The 24,657-nt window shown below is 34.9% G+C and overlaps 1 protein-coding gene across 1 annotated transcript in view; it reads right to left on the bottom strand.

Annotated features, from left to right (window-relative positions):
• Positions 1–12,020: 12,020 nt before the first annotated feature.
• MS3_00008053 (uncharacterized protein) overlaps positions 12,021–24,657 on the bottom strand; it is a 29,794-nt gene continuing 17,157 nt past the window's right edge. Inside the window, exons 6-7 of the mRNA XM_051216391.1 lie at positions 18,412–19,020; positions 12,021–15,954 (exon numbers count right to left, since the gene is read on the bottom strand). Coding sequence (XP_051066983.1) covers positions 15,064–15,954; positions 18,412–19,020 — 1,500 coding nt within the window. The 3' untranslated portion in view covers positions 12,021–15,063. The remainder of the gene's footprint in view (positions 15,955–18,411; positions 19,021–24,657) is intronic.

The following is a 24,657-nucleotide window of genomic DNA, read 5'->3' as shown; positions in this document are numbered from 1 at the left end:
CTCGCAGGGGGCAGGATCGTGGATGAGCACTATTGAGTAGTCCCACAATAAGACGAAACGGCCATTCAATACTTTCAGGTTTTCCATGGTGATCTAGCTTCAATTGACTCATGATCTCAACTCTTGAAATTACTACAATGTCTACAAAACCCCTTCTGTTACTAATAAATAATAATAATATAATTTTAAATAATTTACTGATTAATTAAAGTCAGTTCAATGATCAATTTACTTACTATTAAAATAAAATTATGATAATAACTTAATTCAAATGGTTCTTTCTTTTGAATTTGGGTTCAACTATCAATCAGTATTCATAAAAAATGAAACATTATTATCATTGAAAACAAAATTATACTAAAACTGTAAATTATCCATTAAAAGGAAAAAAAACGTTTTGTTGTTGTTGATTGATAGAAATCATTTTAGATAATTAATTATAATAAAATGAATTTAATAATAAACTAAATTAGGTCATGGATACTATAAGTTTTTATTGGGAAATCTATAAAAGAGTTGAATAATTGAGGACCTAATCAAATTAAACTGGAATGTTGTGACAAACTAGCTAACTTTGAAGTTATACCTCATGAACAGAATTTAATGCAGTTTATCCCTTTGATGTAATTCCGCCTGTAGTTCTTCAAGATTTACTCCCGATCCCAAGCCCGAGTAAAGGAGGAGGGTTGGGCATAGGATTAACGACCCCATCTCGTAGAAAACCAACTCGCTAAAAATGAAAACGCTAGCCAGAAAAAATAATCCTTGTAGGAGGCCTATGCTCCTGCACAAGGAGTAACAGGCGTAAGTAAGTAAGTAAGTATCCCTTTGATATATTAGTGTACTATGGCTGCTTTGAAGACCGTATAACACAAAGGATGTTATTATGAAATGAGTACAGAGAAGATAGAGAGACTACCACCGCATGAATCAGTCCATGGCATACGATTAACGGATGTGAATTGGTTTTCCTTGAATTTAACAGGGATTGATGATCTGTTCGATATTCAATGACCCAATTGACCGATAATTTGGCTAGGGCTAAGTGACCACATGAATAAACCAATGTGATATTCTAGAATCTAGATAAACAAATATAAGATGATAATAATAAACAATGATAAACGTAAGATATAAAATGTTTAAACCAAACGAGATACAATAAGAAGAAAAATGTTGATGAAAATGTAGTGATATAAAGAAACTATTTCACGATCATATTGATTCAAAACAAAAATTCCAAATATTTTTCTAGTTAAATAGAATTATTTATTACTTAATAGTGAATACGATAATAAGATAACCTTATAGTTATCCTCAGTATAAGCATTTCTTCATTAATTACCTTCATCAAGTGACTTATTCGTAGTGTGATGTATTGACTAACGGTTCACCCCCCCCCAATTGAATATCTAGATACTATTGTAAAACGAAACTTAAACGAAGTTTAAGAGTGAAGAGTATACGAATTAAGGACTTGTTATTTAATTACAAAGAATATTGGACTTCTTAAATAATCCATACGAAATTTAAGAAATTTGTCGACTAGACGTTTTATCAAACGAAAGACAAACTCTAAACATAACGAATAGTCCATATATCTTTTCATAGAATATGGCTTGTTCTGAATGTTTATAAACCATTACAGATGAAATGAAATGTTGACTTAACAGATCCAAACTATTGATAGCTTTTCTCAGTATTAAAATTGTCATTTTGATTTCTCCAATATTTACCTCATTACTTTTGTCATAATATCAGTGTTCAGTTCTTGCATTAAACTATACATCATAGATTGATAGTCATGAGTTTATAAGTGTAGTGGACTGGTGAAGATTAGTGAGCTTCACAGCTTAAATCACGAAATGACTTGAGTCACACAACCATCAAAAAAACAGATAACACTAGACAGTTTTTCAACTCTTGTATGGGACTTTTTAACAGTGCGTATCCATAACCCCGAAACGGACGGAACACAAGACATTAAGGTCTGGAAAGGAACCCTAAACCTAAGCTGAGTCTTTATTTCATTCTTCACATTTTGAACTACAATAGTTCATCCAACTCCTTAGTAACTTCTAGACATAACCAAACACAAGGACATACAACAGAGTTTTTAGGTTTCAGAAAGAGCACGATGTCAATAAGTCGCTGATTAGGAATTCCAATGTTTACGTTTCAACTTCAACTAATTTGTGACAATATAGAGAGAGCTTTTTCTAGCAAATGAAGTAGATTTCCGTCAAAGAAAATAAGTTTCTAGTCCATGAAAGACTGTTATTACCTTAATTTAAGAAATAAAAATGTACGCCTAACCCATAGAACTACACAACATTATGAGCAAATATAATGTTGATCCAAAGCTCCCTACAGATTTACAACGTTAATCATTTTTTCTACTACCTTATTCTTTAATTATTATGATAAGATGAACTGCATCAATTCGGACCAACTCTGTTATATATCAATAGTTGAGATCATGAGTCAATTGAAGCTAGAACACCATGAAAAACCTGGAGGCACTGGATGGCCATTTCGTCGTATTGTGGGACTCCTCAGTAGTGCGCACCCACGATCCCGCCCCTTGGGATTCGAACCGGGGACCTATCAATCTCGCGCTCGAACGCTTAACCTCTATCATATACTTGAAATTCCATTCATTATATTAATTTAGCTTTAAATGAGTTATAGTTCTATGGTGAAAAATAACTCATATTCATTGTCGATTTCAATGTGACGTTTGTCTGTTACTCTCTGAAGTCACTTCAAATTAAAACAAAGTTGGGATTAGTGGAATTAATCGAGACGAATGTGAAACAGTAATTCATATATTATAGTGAATGATTGTTACGTTATATCATAAAAACTGACTAAATTGAAAGTCATCAATATAAGGAGTTTGTAGAGATAGTTAAATTTTTTGGTTCACATCATTAACTGACCTTAGTTAAGCAACTGATGGAAACCAGAAACCGGTGGACAGTTTTTTCTTGCTAGTATGAGATTCTTCCAACGGCGATTAAACAAACAGGCGAAACTATAATTTGTGGACGAACCAATCAGATATAAGATAACGAGTCACGAATTTTGGCGCGAAATTCATCCATACATTAGGCTAAATAGAGTTTTGGCATTATAAGTGATATCAGTTCGTGATGAAAACGCTAAACGTAATTCCTAAACATAACCATCAACTGTAATTGAGAATTGTAACTGCTTTATAACCCTTATTTAGTCCTAATCATTAGGTGTCCACTCTCAAAGGTCGTCCATACATAGTAGTCTCACCAACAAACTTTAGATTTCCAAATCAAAATATAGTAGTCCTCATTTTATGTACACGTTAAATCGCTCCCGGAACAAGCATTTAACTTGACAAAAAGAATAAATAAGGTTTGTCATTAAAAGACTTCAGTTTAAAATCTGACTCACTTTATAAGAATAACTACTGGTAAATATTCAACTTAGTGGTCACCATCATTACGTTATTCTTCTTAAAATTACTATAGTTTAGCTTTAAAGAAAGTGTGTTACATGCTAAAATGATGAATATAATCGCAAAATGTAAAAATACAGGTACTCAGTTACTATTAGAGAAAGGTACAGATTCATTAACTTTGCTGTCAGAGCCTCTGGAATTATCGGCAAAAAAATGATTGTTGGGCTTAGGGACAATAGGTAAGTAACAAATCGATTACACGCTATCTGAAGTAATAATTGATTGAAAAGAATTTCACTTTGATCAACCAAAACATTGATTCACTTCGTGAAACCGTTGTCTTAATTTTAACTAACCAAATAATCATAGTTATTGAAAGCCTTATGTTGTACGACTCATAGTTAGTCGCAGTAGTACACAAACAGTTTTTCGTTTCAGTCAACTAGTACTTCAAATTTAAAGCACTTGGTCACACTTTAATAAATTTCGACAGAACAATGAGAAAAATCTCCAAAGTAGATCAGATAATGTGATCTTCCAACCCGACAAAGGTTCTGAAGCGGTTGTTATAAATAAATGTGACTATAAAGTAAAAATGTTATCTATACTTAATGAACAGAGTAAGTTCCTGGGGGACGTTTCATCGAATATTAATGTTAGAAAATTGGAATCCAGAGTAAATTCCAATCTAATGAATCTCCTTAAAATGAATGTCATGAACAAAGAAGATTTTAATATGCTGAAACCTACCGGTTTTGTTCTCCCGGATTTACATGGATTGCCTAAAATTCATAAACTTAATAATCCATTACGACCAATATTATTTATGTGTGATTCACCTATACATGAACTAGCAAAATGGTTAGATAAGTTGCTCAGCCCAAATCTTAATAAACTGTGTAAGTTCTCCCAGAAAGATACATTTGAATTAATTGATCCTATCGATGACGTTAATATTAAAGCAAAGAATATGCATTCTTTTGATGTAAGCTCTCTTTTTACGAATGTACCTTTAACTAAGATGGTTGATTTCCTTTGTAACCGTATATCTAGTAATTTCCCTTTTTCCTATTGGGTCAATACTGTTGAAAGGACTACGCTTGTTATGTAATTCAAAAGTCCAAATCAAGTTTGGAGATGACCATTTTCGACAAGTTGATGGTGTTTCTATGGGTAGCCCTTTGGGGCCTTTCTTGGCTGATGTATTTATGTCTTATGTTAAAAATATAACGAGTGAGCTCATCAACAAGATAACTCTGTATAGGAGATATAAGGATGATATATTAGTTATATGTGATCAAGATTTCGATACTACTCAGTTACTAGATAAACTCAATAGCGTACAGAATGATATCGTAATGACCTGTAAGGAAGAAAGTAATAACCGATGAGCCATTTTGGACATACTTCTAGTTCGAAGATAGGATGGAACCATAAGGCGGTCAATTTAAAGGAAGCCAACTAAGACAGGTTAGTATTTAGATTTCCACAGTTTCTGTCCATTGCAACACGAGTGGGGCTTAGTTAACTGTCTCTTCAATAGAACTCAAAGAATATGCACCACATATACAGTTGGAAAAGACCCAAAACTGGTGACTGATACACTAATATGGGGTGCAAAAGTCAGTCAACACCAAAAAATCTCGTCCATTCTATCCCAAATAAAGCTGCTTATACCTCTCTACCACTTAGAGGTGAATCGAACGGTATGGCTTTAAGACAGAGACTAAAAGCAGCCACCGAGAAAAACTATTACGCTAATAAACTGGTTGTGATTGAAAGAACTAACCCCATGATTCCAAATAGACCTAAACAATGCACAAACGATTACGTCATACCCCATTGCATTTACCAATTTATATGTTTGTGTGGACACACATACATAGGGAGGTGTAATCGTACAATGCAATCAAGTGTTATGAAAAATGTGCCTAGATGACTTTAAAACCAGTTAATGTCAAATGTTCCGATCAACATGGGAATTAGAAAACCATGTTCATAGATAGCAAAGCACATAATTGAAATGGAGAACAGAATTGACATCAATACAGTTCTCAAAACGTTGCATAAAAATTATCAAGGACGAATCATCACGTTTATCAAAGCCTTACTTACTTAATTACTTACTTACGCCTGTTACTCCTAATGGAGCATAGGCCGCTGACCAGCATTCTCCAACCCACTCTGTCCTCAGCCTTCTTTTCTAGTTCCATCCAATTCTTGTTCATTTTTCTCATGTCTATTTCCATTTCTCGGCGTAATGTGTTCTTTGGTCTTCCTCTTCTCCACCTTTGACCTTGAGGATTCCATGTGAGGGCTTGTCTTGTGACGCAGTTAGGTGCTTTCCTCAATGTGTGTCCTATCCACTTCCAGCGCTTCTTCCTGATTTCTTCCTCCGCTGGGATCTGGTTTGTTCTCTCCCACAGTACGTTGTTGCTAATAGTGTCCGGCCAATGGATCTGAAGTATTTTGCGTAGACAGCTGTTAATAAACACCTGTATTTTCTGGATGATGGCTTTTGTAGTTCTCCAGGTTTCTGCCCCATATAGTAGAACTGTCTTGACATTTGTATTGAAAATCCTGACCTTGGTGTTGGTTGACAGTTGCTTTGAGTTCCAGATGTTCCTCAGTTGTAAATATGCTGCTCTTGCTTTGCCGATCCGCGCATTCACATCTGCATCAGATCCACCATGTTCATCAATGATGCTGCCCAAATATGTAAAGGTTTTTACATCTTCCAAATCTTCTCCGTCAATTGTGATTGGATTGGTGCATTCTGTGTTGTATCGGAGAATCCTGCTTTTCCCTTTGTGTATATTGAGACCTACTGTTGCTGAGGCTGCTGCCACACTGTTCGTCTTCTCCTGCATCTGTTGTTGCGTTTGGGATAGAAGGGCCAGATCGTCTGCGAAGTCTAGATCATCCAACAGCATCTTAGATGTCCATTGTATCCCGCGCTTACCTTCAGACGTTGACGTCTTCATGATCCAGTCGATCACCAGGAGAAAGAGAAAGGGTGAGAGTAAGCAACCTTGCCTAACACCGGTCTTCACTTCGAACGACTTTGTCAACTGTCCTCCATGCACGATTTTGCAGTTTAATTCATCATACGAATTCCGTATGATAGTGACTATCTTCTGAGGCACGCCGTAGTGTCGGAGAAGTTTCCATAGTGTTGTTCTGTCCACGCTATCAAATGCCTTTTCGTAGTCAATGAAGTTGATGTAGAGTGATGAATTCCATTCAATTAATTGTTCCACAATGATCCGTAGAGTTGCGATTTGGTCTGTACACGATCTATCCTTACGGAATCCTGCCTGTTGGTCACGAAGTTGGGCGTCTACGTAGTCCTTCATCCTGTTTAACAATACCCTGTTGAAGACTTTTCCCGATATTGAGAGAAGAGTGATGCCCCTGTAGTTATCACACTTGCTGAGATCGCCTTTCTTCGTTATTTTGATCAGAAGTCCTTCTTTCCAGTCTTTTGGTACTTCTTCCTCATCCCAAATCTTATTGAAGAGAATGTGGAGTATCCTTGCAGTTGCCGTTACGTCTGCTTTTAGTGCCTCTGCTGGAATGTTGTCTGGTCCTGCTGCCTTGCCACTCTTGATTTGTCTGATGGCCATGCTGATTTCTTCAATTGTTGGTGGGCCAACATTGATTGGGAGGTCCGTGGGTGCTACTTCGATGTTGGGTGGGTTCAGTGGGGCTGGTCGATTCAAGAGTTCTTCGAAGTGTTCTACCCACCTGTTTTGTTGCTCTTCAATGTTGGTGATTACCTTGCCTTCCTTGCTTTTTACTGGTCGTTCTGGTTTGCGGCGATTTCCAGAGAGTTTCTTTGTCGTGTCATACAATTGTCTCATGTTTCCTTCTCTTGCAGCCTTTTCCGCCGTCGTTGCTAAATCTTCCACATATTTACGTTTGTCGGTTCTGATGCTCCTCTTCACTTGTTCGTTTACTTCTGTGTATTCAGCTTGTGCCTTGGCTTTTTCTGCTCTTGTTCGGCTGGTATTGATTGCTGCCTTCTTGTTCCTTCTTTCTTGAATCTTATCCAGTGTATCAACAGTGATCCATTCCTTGTGGTGGTGCTTCTTGTGACCTAGGACCTCATGACATGTTGAAGTGATTGCCTCTTTGATCCCCTTCCAATTGCTCTCCACAGTAGTTCCTTCTCCATTGAGTAGATCATGAAAGGCCTGGAACTTGTTGCTGTGGTCTATCTTGAATTTATTGAGTTTGCTAGTATCCTGGAGAAAGGCCGTATTGAACTTTTGTGATGTTGTCCGCCCCATTGTCCAGTGCTTCTTGAGTTTCAATTTAATCTTAGCGACCAGTAAGTGATGATCTGATGCTATATCAACCCCTCTCTTGGTTCTCACGTCCTCTATAGTCCTCCTGAACCTTTTGTTGATGCAAATATGGTCGATTTGGTTTTGTGTAGTATGATCCGGTGAAGTCCATGTGGTTTTGTGAATGCGTTTATGTGGGAATATGGTGCCGCCTATGACCAGCTTATTGAAGGCACATAGATTTGCAAATCTCTCACCATTTTCGTTTCTTTCTCCCAGTCCGTGTCGTCCCATTATGTCTTCATATCCAGTGTTGTCCGTTCCAACCTTGGCGTTGAAATCTCCCATCAGAATGGTCAGGTCCTTTTTTGGGCACTTCTCGACGATTGACTGCAGCCTATTGTAGAATTGATCTTTAGCGTCTTCATTGTAGTCGTTGGTAGGCGCATAGCATTGGATGATGTTCATTGAAATGCCCTCTTTCTTTGTTTTAAACGAGGCTTTGATGATCCTTGGTCCATGAGATCCCCATCCTATAAGTGCATTTTGCGCTTGTTTGGACAGCATCAATGCAACTCCTTGTGTATGTGGTGCATTTTCTTCTTCATGGCCGGAGTATAACAGGAGCTCTCCTGTAGTTAGTCGTTGTTGTCCAACTTCTGTCCAATGTGTTTCACTGATCCCAAGTACCTCTAGGTTGTATCTTCTCATTTCTGCAGCAATTTGGAAGGCTCTCCCGGTGTCCCACATTGTACGAACATTCCATGTACCTAAATAAATGGTCGCTCTGGTTGTCAGAAGGGGCATCGGCCTCGTAACTTCCGAAGGAATTCGGCTTTCATCATGAGGCGTCATAATCCTTCTAAATGAAGACCTTCTGACTCCCAGGGCAGAGTTTAAAAGATTTGAATAATTTTTTCTGGTTAGCGTTTTTTTAGCGAGTTAGTTTTCTACGGGATGGGGACGCTAACCCCATGCCCAACCCTCCTCCTTTATCCGGGCTTGGGACCGGCAGTAGCCCCCGGAGGGACTCCAGGCGGACCCCCATTATGTGTACAAAAGCAAGTTGCCATAACCTTGAATTTAACCTGATAATCCTTAAGTCATATAATGGCCTAAGGTAATGCGACTCTTTCCTGTTCTTTCTATACGATGTTAATCTGTCCTCTCCTTTATCACCTTCTTTACTCGAATCTTCATTTAATTGACCTTTATTAATTTTCATATAAAAAGCCTGACATGTATATATGTAACCAGATTGTTCAAAATGCATAGCGCAAATACATCACATTTTTCAGATTAACTCCATCTTCTCATTGTTCTGCTGAAACTATTACTTCAGAGAGCATACTAACCCACTAGTGATGAAGTATGAATATCATACAACTTGACCACTTTATTAGTTGAAATAATTCCAGTCAGCATCTAAATATCCCTCATCTTAGATACACTAAATTTGAACGAAAGTCAAAAGAGTCTCTTGGTATACACAAGTTATACTACTGTTTAGTTCATCAAAAGTCATGTTACACCTCAAACTAGGTATCAATTCAGATTATTCGTTAAACATTATTAGTTAAATGTAAAACATTTGTCGAATATTCAAATTATGTCTCAATAACTAAGTAATCGATTTTTTGAATATACTTATTTGTGGTAGTCGGTAATAGTAACACTAGTCGCCTGAATTGGAATAGCTGAAATGGAGTTTCAGTAAGTCAGTCAGTAGCAACGTAGAACTTCGTATGTACGTACATCAGTTCGAGTTGCCATACCACATTTGCACACACATGCAAATGTCGACTCAAATCCCATTGTGGTATAGGTAGTAAGAGTATAAGCAGTTATTGGAAGGATTAGGGTTTGAAGATGTTATTCAATGAGTATAATCTAGTGAAATAAATTTGGAAAGAGGAAAAAGAAAGAGACATGAAGAATTCAGAAGATTAGAACTTGAGAGAACACAAGGAGTGGATGCACTTGCGCCATTGCAAACAACTTCGAGCCATGTCATTCAATGTCTCTAACCATCGATTGCTATCCTCTTGCGCATCCTAAGTCAGTCAGCTACAACGTAGGACTAGGCACATATATCCATCGGTCGAAGTTGCCACACCTCATTAACACAACAAGATGGACACCGGATTCATAAAAGTAGTTAATTCAGAGGTGGTAATATATAAAAGAAAGATTACAATAAGGATATAGTACAGGAAGAAAGAATTATAACGTGGAAAGAAACATATGAAGCGATTTTAATCTCTTAGTTTAAGGGAAGACAGAGAGTGTTGACACCTACGCCATTGTGATCGATTCTGAGACATGTCACCATGAGTCTCCAACCATTGGTTACGATAGTCAGCGTATCCCAACCAGGTAGTTTAGTATCTGTGTAACATAATAATTGAAAATTGAATTTGTTCTAAGGATACAAAGTCAACAAAATAATGAAAGGAAATTTCATTTTATTTAAGAAATATTCTAATTTTTACGCTTGATTAATTAGATCACATGATCAAATGTGACCTTAAGTTGTTTAATGATCCTTTCAAAAGCAGAAAAAAATTACAAAAAAAAGAAAGATTTATCATTTCCGAAAAAATTCTGCTATTTTTTCTTATCTCTATTCTCAGTTCATTGAATTAGTCCTATAAAAAAATAATAATAAATAAGCCATTTCTGTAAATGGATCCATTCAATGAAACCGATTACTGACTTTATAATTACGTTACAATATTTGGACTGTTTGGACTAATTATGAATACAAATTCATAAAGGATATTTGTTATTGAAATTATTTTTATTTTCATGTTTTTTTATTCTGTAATTTTGTTTCTTCAAAAGTAGAAAAAAGAAAACAAATCAACATAATTACAATTATAATCAGAATGTGCACTGCTGAGGAGTCCTATATTGGGACGAAACGACCATCCAATGCTACTAGGTTTTTTTTTCATGGTGATCTAGCTTTAATTGATTCATGAATTCAACTATTAAAAATAATTACGATTGTACACTATGTGATATATTAGCATAATACATTTCGAACAATTTGACCAAATATATACTTGTTAAGAACATTTATCTACGAAAAATTAAAAGGTTAACTAGACAAATGGAAAATAGGAGGAAACAAAGATTATACAGGGGAATCATGCGAGGAACATTGTGAAACTCAACATGTTTAATAATAAACTAATACTACCAGGGTAGCTTTATTCCCATCTTAACAAGTTTATGCATGATCATATTGTTCGAAATGTACTACGCTAATATATCACTGAGTTTTGAAGATCTTTGTTTTCTCATTAAACTGTCTAAAAGATTAACAAAGGAACTAACTGCTTAATGATTGTTTTATAATTTGTGTCAACTGTTTCGTATTTTATTTATGGCATACAAGTACTTTACATTATATATCGATTATCAGTGTGGGGATTTGTGGAGATTCTAGTATTTTCACAGTTGAATTCACGATTCGATCTAAGCTAGACCACCAGTGAAAACCTGGAAGCACTTAACGGCTTTTCGACCTAGTATAGGACAACTCAGCAGTGCACACCCACGATCCCTTAAACGGGACTTGAATCGGGAATTCATCTGTGAAAATACTACGATCTCCACAAATCCCCATACTGATAGTAATCATGTGTTCATTAATGACTAGTCTCGAGATGGATCTCCTGGAGTTCTAGTGAGAAGCCGTAACTAATGGAATCCGATCCGTGTCGGATGCACCTCAGACAACAAATGAAGTGTGGACCAAGGTCATGGGGCAATTGAAGCTGGACATTAACAACGTTGGATGCCAGCTCAGTAGTCAACAGGTTACGCGAATCCCACATGGGGATCGTGGGTGCGCAATGCTGAGTCTCACAATAGGACAAAATGGCCGTCAAATGTTTCCAGGTTTTCAATGGTGGTCTAGCTTAGATTGACTTGTGAATTCAACTGAGAAAATATATCGATCAGAATCTTTTTTTGCAGAGTTGATGTATCATTTTGTTTACAATCGTTCCCCAACTAAAAACAAATTACTAAAGAATGAGCATAATTCTATCTACTACAAACACTTAGTTTCATGAATTTTTTAATAGGTTTTCTTTGTTTTTCCCAATGTCGTATATTATAAGTAAAACCGAGACAGGATTCGAATATTCATTTATATTAACAGATGATCAAAATAAAGTACAACAGACTGATTTAGAAATATGTTATTGTAAAAATAGCTAGCTTTAATTTTTGCTAATGAATCGCTAGCCACTTCGTACAACACCAGACTACACTTCAACTCGAACAATGGAAGAAAAGCGCAAAATATGAGCGAAAGCTTGATTCTAAGTCTACTCTATGTACAAAAAGTCAAGTGCATTTATAAGTTTTCAGATAATATTGATCTTCTAGAAACCTCTGCAAACATGCCGAATATGGTAATAAAAAGAGTGATTATTCAATTAAAACATTATACATAACCCTTGACTTTTCTAGGTGTTCCTATAAAGCATCTATTGAATACTGCTTCGATACGCTTTCAGATTAGTTCTCAGCTTCCAGAGACTTCATTGAGGGATCTTTATGGATTCTGGGCAGTTATGAAGGCTTAGCCACCGCTTACAGAAATACAATGTTAGTTATCATTACTTAATCAGTGTGACTTATCAAACAAGATTTAGAAAAAAAGTTTCACTCCGATACAATTTTACATTTACGGTTAACAGGTTCATCTAACCTAATAGTGCGTTCAGGGAATCTTAGTATCAAAAATTTAAAACAGTTCTTTTGATAAATGTGAATAATACAATGAGAAGTTTATCAGAACTACGTGATGTAACGCGAAGGCATTTGAAGCGAACGGTACTGGGTTGGAGTTCTACAGTGAACATCAACTCTGGGATGCAGGTACATTTGATTCATGAGTCCTAACTAAGACGAAATGCGCACCCTGATAACCATCAACCATCTCCGCCTATTATGTAGTGTACTGTCAACAAGAACAAACCCTCTCATAACCAATAGAGATAACCTCTCAAACCATAATGTCAACAAGCATAACATACACAAATCCCTCTACAACAGATGGATGACAATACTACCAGCAGAAAAAAGGTGATACATCACTCCTTTGTGGTATACAGATGATTGGGAACAACTAGACAAGGAAAACCAAGAACACAAAAAAGGGAAAGCTATCGTGGCCCAGGAGCCGTACCATGTCTTCTATGAGGGAATGTAGAAAAGTCAAACAGCCTCACCAACTTCTATGGCTGTAAGGAACACCTAGTTGGTTACAAAAATAAACGAATCTCAATGGTTAGATGAGAGCACATGATAGACAAATTTCTTTCTTCATCACGGATCACTCGGTTGAGATGGGTCATAGGGACAATAGGGAATCAGCCATTGTAGTGTTGTATGTGTTCAGGGCCGTATACTGTTAATTGAAGCCTTGATCATACGGAAGTTGAAACTCCCTTTATGTGTTTAAAAACAGTTTGTTATCGCCTTGAACCTACCCTGGTAATATTGATTTATTATCTAGCGTGCCAAGTTTCACATTGTTTTCTTTATTATTTTCATTTTTCTCTTATCCTTCAATATGTCTAGTTGACCTTTTATTTTACATATTCAAATGCTTTTAACAAGTGTGCATTTGTATGATTAGACTGCCCGGACTGTTTTGCACTAATACATCAAACAGCTCATTTAAACAAACAGTATAATTAACACACATACAATATTGAAAGAATCCATAGTAGCCTGAAAATAATACTTTACAACTAAACAATCACTTCAAAAGAATTATGTGACCAGCAGTCTTCCTACACAATAATTCTACTAAAAAAAAACGATGTAGAAATCGTGTTAAGTTCATAAAATTATGTACAAACTATAAATTAATCAAGAAAACCTAAAAAGTATTTTGACTTCATGATCATCAAGTAACCCAACCATGCTAAGATCTCTCGAACTCATACAACAAGATGTACTATATTAAACAAACTATTATTTATAAGTAATCTTTCTACAATTAATAACAGTTGTGTATAGTGTTTGTCAGCCTGGTCAAACTTTATAACTAGATATTATTCAACTATGTGAATACAGTAACAAATCTTATAGTTTGAGAGATTTTTCCAACAAGAAAGAGAATTTATGTAAGCTCAATAGATCGGAAGACTAATACAAAAAACAGTACATCAACAATAATCTTCAATATGATAAGAAAGAAACTAAAAGTTCATTAAAAAAGCTTTATATTCAAAAAAAAAGTCAGAATTCTTAAAGAATAAATCTATTCATTTTTGTACCATATATGATCTTAAAATACATACAAACTAAAAATGATAGCAACTAAACAGATAATAACAAAAGTTCATAAATTCAAAAACAATTATCAACGACTTCTTTGTGTATCCAAACTGTCATTTTATTAAAAAAAAAAACGAGTATATAGTTTGAAATCTTCTAAATAGAAGTATATTTTTAAAAAGAAAAAAAACAACTACCCAACATTGATTGATAAACTCAAGAAAACCAAAAGGAAAGAGTAAGTTATCCATCATACACACAAACATGGACACATTTGAAAAATAGAAAACCAGTAGAAAGATAAAGGGAACTATATGTAAGAAAGACTATAATTCGTTGTTCTTCCCAATGACTTTTCTATACCATACACATAATACAGTACAACAACAACAACAGCAACAAGGAACAAACAATATAAATAACACTATTTTGTGTATAATACATACTAATAATTATAATCATCACTATTATTATAAATATTAATAACAGTAGTATTATGAAAGCAGACAACTTAATTAGTGTTCATATAAACATATGAACAAGGTAACACATACTCCTTCTATAAACAACGACACCAACAACAACAAAAAGGGCAACAACTAAATTGATGAATTAAACTTTTTTTTGTTTTCCGAAAAAGTACAAAATGAACAATACAATAATAAACAAATTGCTATGAATACATTAATATTTTTGAAGAGAAAAAAACGTTAATAAGAAACCGGAAATTGACCTTTGAAAGTTAGTAATAAAAAAACAAGAACAATTTTACCCCAAATGCAAACGCTATTTTGCACACAGTTATATCATTAACTTGATAGTGTCATAAATCAGTAGTATAATGATTTATGCAGTAGATATATGTTATTGTTGTTATGATTATTATTAGTCAATTGGATACGCAATGGTTAAAAATTAAGTTTTATTCATAAGAAATATTAAGAAAACAAAGTAGACTTTGGAAGAAGAAGAATAACATGAATACACAAACATACAATTTGTACAAAATAATAACAGTTAGTTGATTTAGTCTGAAGATATACAATCAGGCTGATGATATACAATATCACGTGGAGGACTGGAATAACGTGGAGTTGATAAATCACTATCAAATATATTATTTAATGAATAAGATCGTTGAGAAACAAACTGAGGCATTTTAGATGGTATACATTTTCGTGGACCTCTTAAGAAAATATCAGTAGGGGAATTTACATTGACTAGTGAAGTAACCCGTGAATGTCTAGGCCATCTAACCAGACTAGATGATGCTAATGATTGACAGTCAACAGTCCAACCTTTTAATTTTGTTGGTTTCCATTTATGTAACCAAATTACACTACATGTTATATTATCTGATGCACCATTTTGCACAGCTAAATTAACTAAGAATTCAGAAAATGAATGGTGATTTTTACATTCCTTTTTATGATAAATATGCTCTTTATACCAATGCCATGCCATTAGTGAAATCTCTGGACCAGAACAACAAGGTACATCCCATAGACCATCACTTGCCATAATCAAGCATAAAGGCATTGATGTTGTTGTTGTTGTTGTCTTATTACGATGATGCGTTGATTGTTGTTGTTTAGCTGCTGACCAAATTGTTATGGATGGTAAGGCGTTCAAGCCAACCGCTGTTTCATCATCACCAATTGATCGACTTACCGACGATAAACATCCAACTCTACAATCGACTAAACTTGGATTATCAAGAGGTGGTATGGAAATACATTTACTAAAACAATTATTATTAGGTGTATTTTCTTTGACACCACGAGTTACAGCTAAATTGATCATAGAATCTTTAGGTGAATGTGAATAGAAAATTTTATTCTCCACAGATGAACTATTTTCAGAGCCAACTTCAGTTAATATTGAACCGCCAGTTCGTAGGATAGAAACAAATTCGGACTATAAAGGAAAAATTAAAAAAAAATTATTTAAGACAGGAACATAGTAAACAAAAAACCGAATTTTCAGATCTTTCAATATCAACTTCAATTTAAAACAATTAGTCCATCTGATAAGTTCGAATACTGTGAAGACGCAGGACGATTCCCATGATTACTAATATGATATAATTAAAGCAATATATTTCTAAAAATATAAATTGTTAAGGTTTCTTTGTTGAACATGGATTGCACTCCTAGTGTTAGTGTTCACACTGGGACTTAAACTCACTACCTTTCTCTTCAAACGCTAAAACGTTATTTATTGAGCTACGACGCCCAGATAGCCACTGACTTGGTCAAAGGGTATAATGTTTATATCATTGTTACCAAGTGACTTCATGAAGTCCATTAACCCTTTCTTTGACAATCGTATGAAAGCGGTTCAAAACATGGAACTGTTCGTACGACCACGATCAAAACCGGTTATCAGTTGAGAGTACTTTTTAGATTCATTGAAAGAAAATTACTTCATGTCTCAAAATACTCCTTGTATCATCAATTCACCAATTGTAATAGAAATGTTCCATGGAAAGAAAACTGTAGATAAACAACAAGGCCCTTTTGACAGTTTCTAAAATGCTAGTTTCAAATAGTATCACATTATACGGGATAGCTATAAATGAATTGTCCTCTGACTGAACGAATTCATGAGTCAAATTAGAGTACCTAATAAATTTGTAGTTTCATTAATATCTCTTAGAAAAAAATTAAGATGACAGTGATGTTGGAAAATATTTTTGTGATATAAGTATTTTATGAGCTTTTTGATTCGCAAAATATCTTACATTAAATTCAGCATCAACCCTACGTAAAAAAGTGACTTTTACTCTGAAAAAAGGGGAGAAGTTGTTCACACTTTAGTGAGTTTTCAAATAAGCCGCGATCAGCAGAGTTCAACCATTTCGAGTGAGACGCTTATCAATGTCAGGCAACGGAAGATAGTCGCTCAATATCGTGAGATTAGACATGTAAACCATTGGTTGTGAGCTCAGTGGTCTAGAGGTTAAGCACTGACGCGAGAGACCGAGGGTCGTGAGCCCTAATCCCAGTGGAGTCCTGGATAGGATCTGCTGAGGAACCCTGTACTAAGACGAAAAAGATATCCAGTGCTGCCTCGTTTTTAGTGATGATCTGTCTAAAATCGGTTCGTGATTAAAACTGAGAATAAATAATAGATTGGAATATTTAACAAATATTTGATAAACACGATACAATTATTGTTGAGGTGTAGAGATTATGGTGTAGACTTTTACCTGGTGACCAAACAGAACATGAAATTAAGTTCTACAAATTGGTGATAGGAGCCTAAGTAAATGAATCATTGATAATGACTCTGAATGAGGGAATAGCAGTCCCTCTGTAGTTGCATTCATCCAGCTAAAATAAATATAATACTCAATAAATCAAGTTCGGAGACAGATATTTAAAATGAACTTGTGACATATCATTTTTTTGTATAATACTGACTATCAACTGAGGGTATATATATAATTGTGAAGTCCAATGATAAGTGTTTTGAAACTATAAGGAAAAATTCGTAGCTAAAGTGGATACATTTGGAGAGGGTTTTAGACTTTATAGATTGAATGATTTATATCTAAGCTATCGTAGTCATCTTATATATTTTTCTGGTTAGCGTTTTTTTAGCGAGTTAGTTTTCTACGGGATGGGGACGCTAACCCCATGCCCAACCCTCCTCCTTTATCCGGGCTTGGGACCGGCAGTAGCCCCCGGAAGGACTCCAGGTCAGGATTTTCAATACAAATGTCAAGACAGTTCTACTGTATGGGGCGGAAACCTGGAGAACTACGAAAGCCATCATTCAGAAAATACAGGTGTTTATTAACAGTTGTCTACGCAAAATACTTCAGATCCGTTGATCGGACACTATTAGCAACGACCAACTGTGGGAGAGAACAAACCAGATCCCAGCGGAGGAAGAAATCAGGAAGAAGCGCTGGAAGTGGATAGGACACACATTGAGGAAAGCACCTAACTGCGTCACAAGACAAGCCCTCACATGGAATCCTCAAGGTCAAAGGAAAAGAGGAAGACCAAAGAACACATTACGCCGAGAAATGGAAATAGACATGAGAAAAATGAACAAGAATTGGATGGAACTAGAAAAGAAGGCCCAGGACAGAGTGGGTTGGAGAATGCTAGTCTGCGGCCTATGCTCCATTAGGAGTAACAGGTGTAAGTAATTAAGTCGTCTTATATGACATTATCAGTCTACTTAAAATATAAGAAAAATAAGTGTTTAGTGAACTGATATATTCGACAGAGAATTAACGGAAAGATTCTTTTTTGGAAAAGGAACAAAAAACGGACCACAGTATACAGTATTTACTTGACTGAAAGAAAATATTGAACCAATAGTGTAAAAATTCATTCATTTAATTTCAGTTCGACTTACAGGTGATTCTGGGCGATGTAGACAATCAGTTAGTGCAATGCCTAAATATTCATTTATATCCATTTCATCATTAGTATTACTGTTATTATGCATGGAATTCTCCTGATCCATTAATAATGAGGAAGAGTCTTCAGTGAAATGTTTCACTTCAATTGCCGACTGTGGAGTATTTTGTTTTTGATGATGACGCTTCTCGATGATTGAAGCACTTTGACTAGTAGGCATACTTCCATTACATAATGATGATGATAAGCGATCAGGCATAATATTCAACGATGTCGACTTGATAACACGTGTATTATTATTATCAATGACATTTTTATCCGATGACGGGATTTCCATTAATACAGACATTCTTTCCGGTGACTCATGAAAACTACTACTACTAATAGTATTAGTAGTACGATCATTGTTTTTATTCTCTTGTACGCTACTATTGCAACAATTAAAATTACTTTTTAATATATTATTATGATTAATAATACCATCATCATTAATATCATCTGTATATGGAAAAATAAGCCAAGCTTGTGAATCACCGACCCAAGCTGTACATATAGTATCACCAGCAAATGCACATATTGTAGCTGTTGTACCAGAATTCCAAAACTGATAAAAAAAATAAAAATAAAAATGAGAAATTAGTAATAGCACGCTAACAATAAGCTATACTTGGTAGGTCTCAGTAGAAGTGCGTAGTATAAGAATTACGACCCATGGTAAAGGCAAGGTTATGAATACTGCTACTAATGCTACCACTGTCAAAAGCTGCGTAAAACTACCATTATAACTGATGCATATTTATAGATGTTCAGGCTGACACCGACAAGGTCATGTGGGAAATGACTTTGGATAGAAAAAACACACTACTCACATATAGCCCTGAGACATGAGATGATTTGTCTCGTTTCGATTAGCATCCACCATTTAAATGATGAGAAAGTAGGTGGCTCTTCTAAGCTTAAATTTCACGTTTTATCATCATCCTTCAGTTGGTAGACAGCAGTCTGAAAGTTTATTTTTCTGAAATCTGAAAGTTTGAAGAATTTACGGTCGCAAAATACGCCAAGTTGATGGAACTTAGAAGTGCAAATCATTTGATACCAACTCAGCAATTCCAAAAGTTAAGCGCATGTTGAAAGACCTGAAGGTCCCGGTTACGATCCCCGTCAAGGTCATGTCTATGCATTTCTGGGGAGACACATCCTAGAAAGAAACAGATATCTAGTGCTTCTTATTTTGTAATGGTTATTTAAGAAAAATTTGTGACGTAAACTATGAGATTTACGATAGTTAATAATTCACTTCCTGGAAAGAAAAAATCAGAAGACAATGAGTTGTGTGTTAAATTGTAAATACATAATACCTGTTACATAATACAAAGAGATAGTTATATAAAGTTGAACAATATTACCTGGTTGCATAAAAAAATCATTGCTCAGGGTTAAAATATTTAGAATGATGACCATTTTGTAGTGGGATGATCAAGCACTTACTAAAGTATATAAATAAACTTCATTCCGGATGGTGAAATAAATTTCTAAATGCATTAGTGTAAAAAAGAACTTTTAACTGTATTGTTTGTCGGCTTTCCAATGAAGAACAACAATTTTCAAACCTGTGTCGATGATCTAATTGCTGGTTCCCAAATATTGTGGTACGATCGAGGGTAAATGGAGTCCTCTATCTCTAAAAATGCTCTCTTATAGCCATACGTTCATAAACTCTTACAAAGAGGTCATATCAGCCATCTTTATGAGGTGTGTTGCTTACAAAAGTGAGAGGATGGAAAGTGAACGTTCAGGGTTTAAACTAGGATGGTGGATACGGAAGGCGCAGTTAAAAAAGACCCTAACTTCAAACCAATGTTGTACATGGACTTCTAGATCCTGAGGGAACGAACGAGGTATGAACCACCAGCTGCCCTGGGACGGTACCTTCTTACGTTGTTCCACCGTTTTGTGCATTAAGCCAACAGATTGAAAGTTCAGAATGCTGTCCCCTAAAGTGATTTGTTGACAAAGTGTATACGAAGTAACCGGGATATACATTGCAGTAGAGTCAATATCATACAATAAAACTGGGATGAGACGGGTACTAAATATCACTTGTTAATTTGAATTGTGAAAGAATAGCTTAACTTAAAATAATCGGTTAAATATAGCGAATAGTTACGTAACAATGAGATTAGGAAATAAGTTTGAAATTAGGCAATGGAATATAAACGTACGTTATTTTTAAAAATAACAGTGACAAGTAGATAAAACGGGACCAAAGAATATATATATATGAATGGTGCATTTTCATTATAATCAAAGTTTTACTGTGTTCACGTTAGTAATTTGGCTAGTGAAAATCAAAAGCCATTTCAAATTTTTCGCATTTAGATTTTTCACATCAGCCCAGGGAAAAATCACTACTAGTGAAATGGTGTCAGACATAATCTCAGGATATATTCAGAAAATTCAGTTAGTTCTTATCAACTTGGATTGTCTGTGGCGTATGCGAAATATCGATCTACCAACTAAGATGAAGGTCCACTGCTTGTCACTCGAAATGTGAAATATGGGCCATGAAAATGGAAAACGCGCGGTGGCTTTAGACTTCGTTATATATATAGTGTTGAATTTATGTTTTAAGTAAAGACTAAAACCACCGCTATCCCACCCTTGCGAACTTGAAAGCGGAACGATGATAAACATACCTTGGACAAAACACTATATTTTATGATGTATTAAGGAATACGATGGAAAAAAGCTACTACTAAACTAATTGAACTAATTTTGTGCCAAAAAAACAGTCACCAATGTCACATTTGTTTAGTTCTGCTTAATAGTTAAGGAATTCCATCGACCAAAAAGTTGAAATGTGACCCCTAATTATCTAAGTAATCCGATATTACGTACACTGTATTGAGATGTAAGATGGTTGGAGGCAGTCGTCAGAAAACCTCAGACCTATATTGATCGTGACCTCTTATTTCAATCAGATGCAAATCTTTTTTTCACATTCATCATTAGTTGTGGTAATAAATTGCATCAGTTTATTTGCTTGTATCATTGATAAGATCTTGATATTTAGAAAATAGGTGGTTTCAAATAAAAATTACAAATGTACATTTTTATAATGTAACATAATTTTATAATTGACTAATCACTGAATAGTGACCAATGTCATGTTAGCCAAATCGGTTAGATTAGTTTTCATATTGTAACTTGATTGATAGAATTCGATCAGCATTAGACAAGTATGGTATGACTTAGTGATTAATCAAAAGTATGGTTATATTAGAAGGCATCTGATTTGAGTTGATAGATAATTTGACTCTTTCAACTACAGTTAGGTTATACAAATTTTGTTTTGTTAATTCCGAATGATTGTGGAAATAAAAAATTTGCCACAATTTAAAATAACTTCATGACAATTCATTTTTGATTTGAATCTTCTCATTGATGTTTAGGACTACAACTGATGAGTCTCTTATTAGCATATGTACATCCTGTGCGGATTGCCTCGATATTGCCTTAAGTCACAAGCATTATAAGGAAAGATGAACATCAACTCTGAGATGTTACATCCAGTTGACGAGTCCGAAATAGGACGAAACGCGTACCATGGATTCCACTGCTAGTCACTATCCATCTTTGCTTATAACTTTATTACATCTTCTCCCAATCCAGACGTTTAGAACGATGGGCGGAACAGTTCAGCTGGCCTTCAGCTACTCTAGAACTATCCTCCATTCTCAGACAGTGTGAATGGAACATTGATGTAGGTCCCCCAACTCTAGCAGAAGTTCAAAAGGCTATAGTTAATCTGAAACGAGGAAGGGCAGTTGGTCCAGATGGGTTGGCTCCAGAGGTCTTTAAGGATGGTGGTCCAATTTTAGCGATTAGGTCGACTAATATTTTAGCTAAGATCTGGGAGTTAGACGTTATTCCATCTGACTGACTGATACCGTACAAAAGTTTGTTTACTCTATATGAGTGGTAATAATAATAATAATAAGTAACTTTAGATTTCAAATTCCTTGAATGTCGAAAATTGAACATATTTTAAAATGAAAACATATGATGTACTCTTTTCTGTTTTGTTTGTTTAAAAAAACAAGTAGACATGTTCATGTTCAGACTGAAACTCAGTACCAGTGGCTTCAAATGCCGAAGAGTTACCCACTGAACTACTGAGTTCATATTATTACTAACTTTTTCAATGAGTATATTGTTTAAATTATTATTAATCAGCGTTTAGATTACTCCATTGCTGATATGTACCATTTAAATTTGATTTAACAAGTTCTACATAGGACGGAACCAACATCCTGGATTTCTAAATTCACTAATTCAAGAAAACTCATTTGATAGCCTGGCTTTTCGAGGACAAAGAATAAAAAACAACTTTATTCACTTGATAAAGGATAATAAAATATTAGCAGTAACAAAAGCGCTGTCAATAACACATATTTAAGTGAGTAGGACTTTTGCATGGACATTGACACACAAAGAACGTAGATTATTACGAATTCTTTCATAAATATAAGAAAAGAAATACATAAATAAAAGAATATGCATAGGGAGACATAAAGAAATAAAATTGAAAAAATAAAACCTGTTCATCAACCTCTATCAAACAACATCCTTATGAGGAAGTGGACAAAGAGAGAAAAATAGAAGCGACTTAATAAGAAAAATTAACTGGAAAGAAATGACGGGGATAATAACAAAGACATCGAACAATGTTGCAAACATTTCGAGAAAGCATCTATGAGATAAAAAAAGGAAGAATCATCTTGGCCTGTCCCCGTTTTTCCCATACAAGTGGGCACACACAAACATAAACTCTCACACACATTTAAGTACTATCTTTATCTAAGCTGTCAATTACAAAGCTGTTGCAGTGGAAATATAATACAAAGATTTATTGATTTTCTTACAGAATATAACCAACACCAAACAAAGAATAACCACACAGTGAAGTTAACAGAAAAACTAAGATTCAATGGATAAGTATGGAAAGAATAGAGACACATTTATTTCAAAGTATTTGTTTATATGAATAAATTGATTAATATACCATATTGTGTGTGTGTGTGTATTATTCGAGTGTGAGTGATTCAGCTAACCAATACTAAATTCAATAATTAGAGGAAAATAACGAACGAATACATTTACTTAATTATGACCGATTGCCTCAAGTTGTATCGGAATTGTTACATGAGTTTTGTGATAGATAATTTTGAAGGAAAAGAAACTCTTGTGCAATGGAATCATTGTGAACCATGAAATTCTGGCAACAAAGATGGAAGTTCAATTTTAGATTATGGATATCAATGAAATAAGGTGATCATAACGTATATTATTATGCGTTTATAAAATTATTATTTAACTAAAAGCACACATTTTGTGTATGTAGAAATGGAATTGAAATATATAAAAAAACGTCAAGGTTATTTATTAGCAGTAAGAAGTTTTGACTATTGTATGCTCCGATCAGATTCATGCCAAAACGCGTTGATTCATCCCTTTTTAAATAATCAGAGCCAGTGGACAAATCAAGATGCTAGAATATTCTGATGTACATTTTAAATAAACCCTGGTGTCTTATACTAATGTATCTCAGCGTTTCGAGTTTATTGTTCCCTTTCAATTCTTGTCTTGATATGACGATAGTTGAGTGAAGAATAGTTTTTAATAAATACTATGCAATTAAATAATATATAAATACTGAAAACTCGAAGTGAGACAGCCCTAAATTAAGCATCAAGATGCTTTTTATTTGTTGTGATCCTTCTAAGTCTCTGTTTTAGCATCCAAGTACTGTTTAAATTTTTTTATAATAAAAACTCGAACTGATGCACATTAGTAAGTTTACATGAGGGATTGGTCTTAAATAGACAACCATTAAGAATCAGGAAGCATTGATCAGCTAGCTTTAGCCTTAATGTAGAACTCCTCAACAATGAGAACCTACGGTCCCAATGGGGACTGAATTCAAGTCTCGAGGTGAGCGCTTGATAATGGCTTTTTACTCACAAATAAACATAGAAACTGAAACCGACAGTCCACTAACTTAAGTCACAATGACAATGCACAGCAAGAGCTAAACAACAAACTGGTTGAACTTTTATTCAGTACAATAAAAGAGATCACTCTATAACACAGAATTATTTTGCATACCGAGAGGTATCTAGACACTAAGAAAACAATACTAGTACTACCTAACGTAAATATGTATGTACATTTATAT

The sequence above is a fragment of the Schistosoma haematobium genome, chromosome 4 (genome assembly GCF_000699445.3).
Source record: "Schistosoma haematobium chromosome 4, whole genome shotgun sequence".
Classification (NCBI taxonomy): Eukaryota; Metazoa; Platyhelminthes; class Trematoda; order Strigeidida; family Schistosomatidae; genus Schistosoma; species Schistosoma haematobium.
This window is presented reverse-complemented; position numbering and strand designations above follow the sequence as displayed.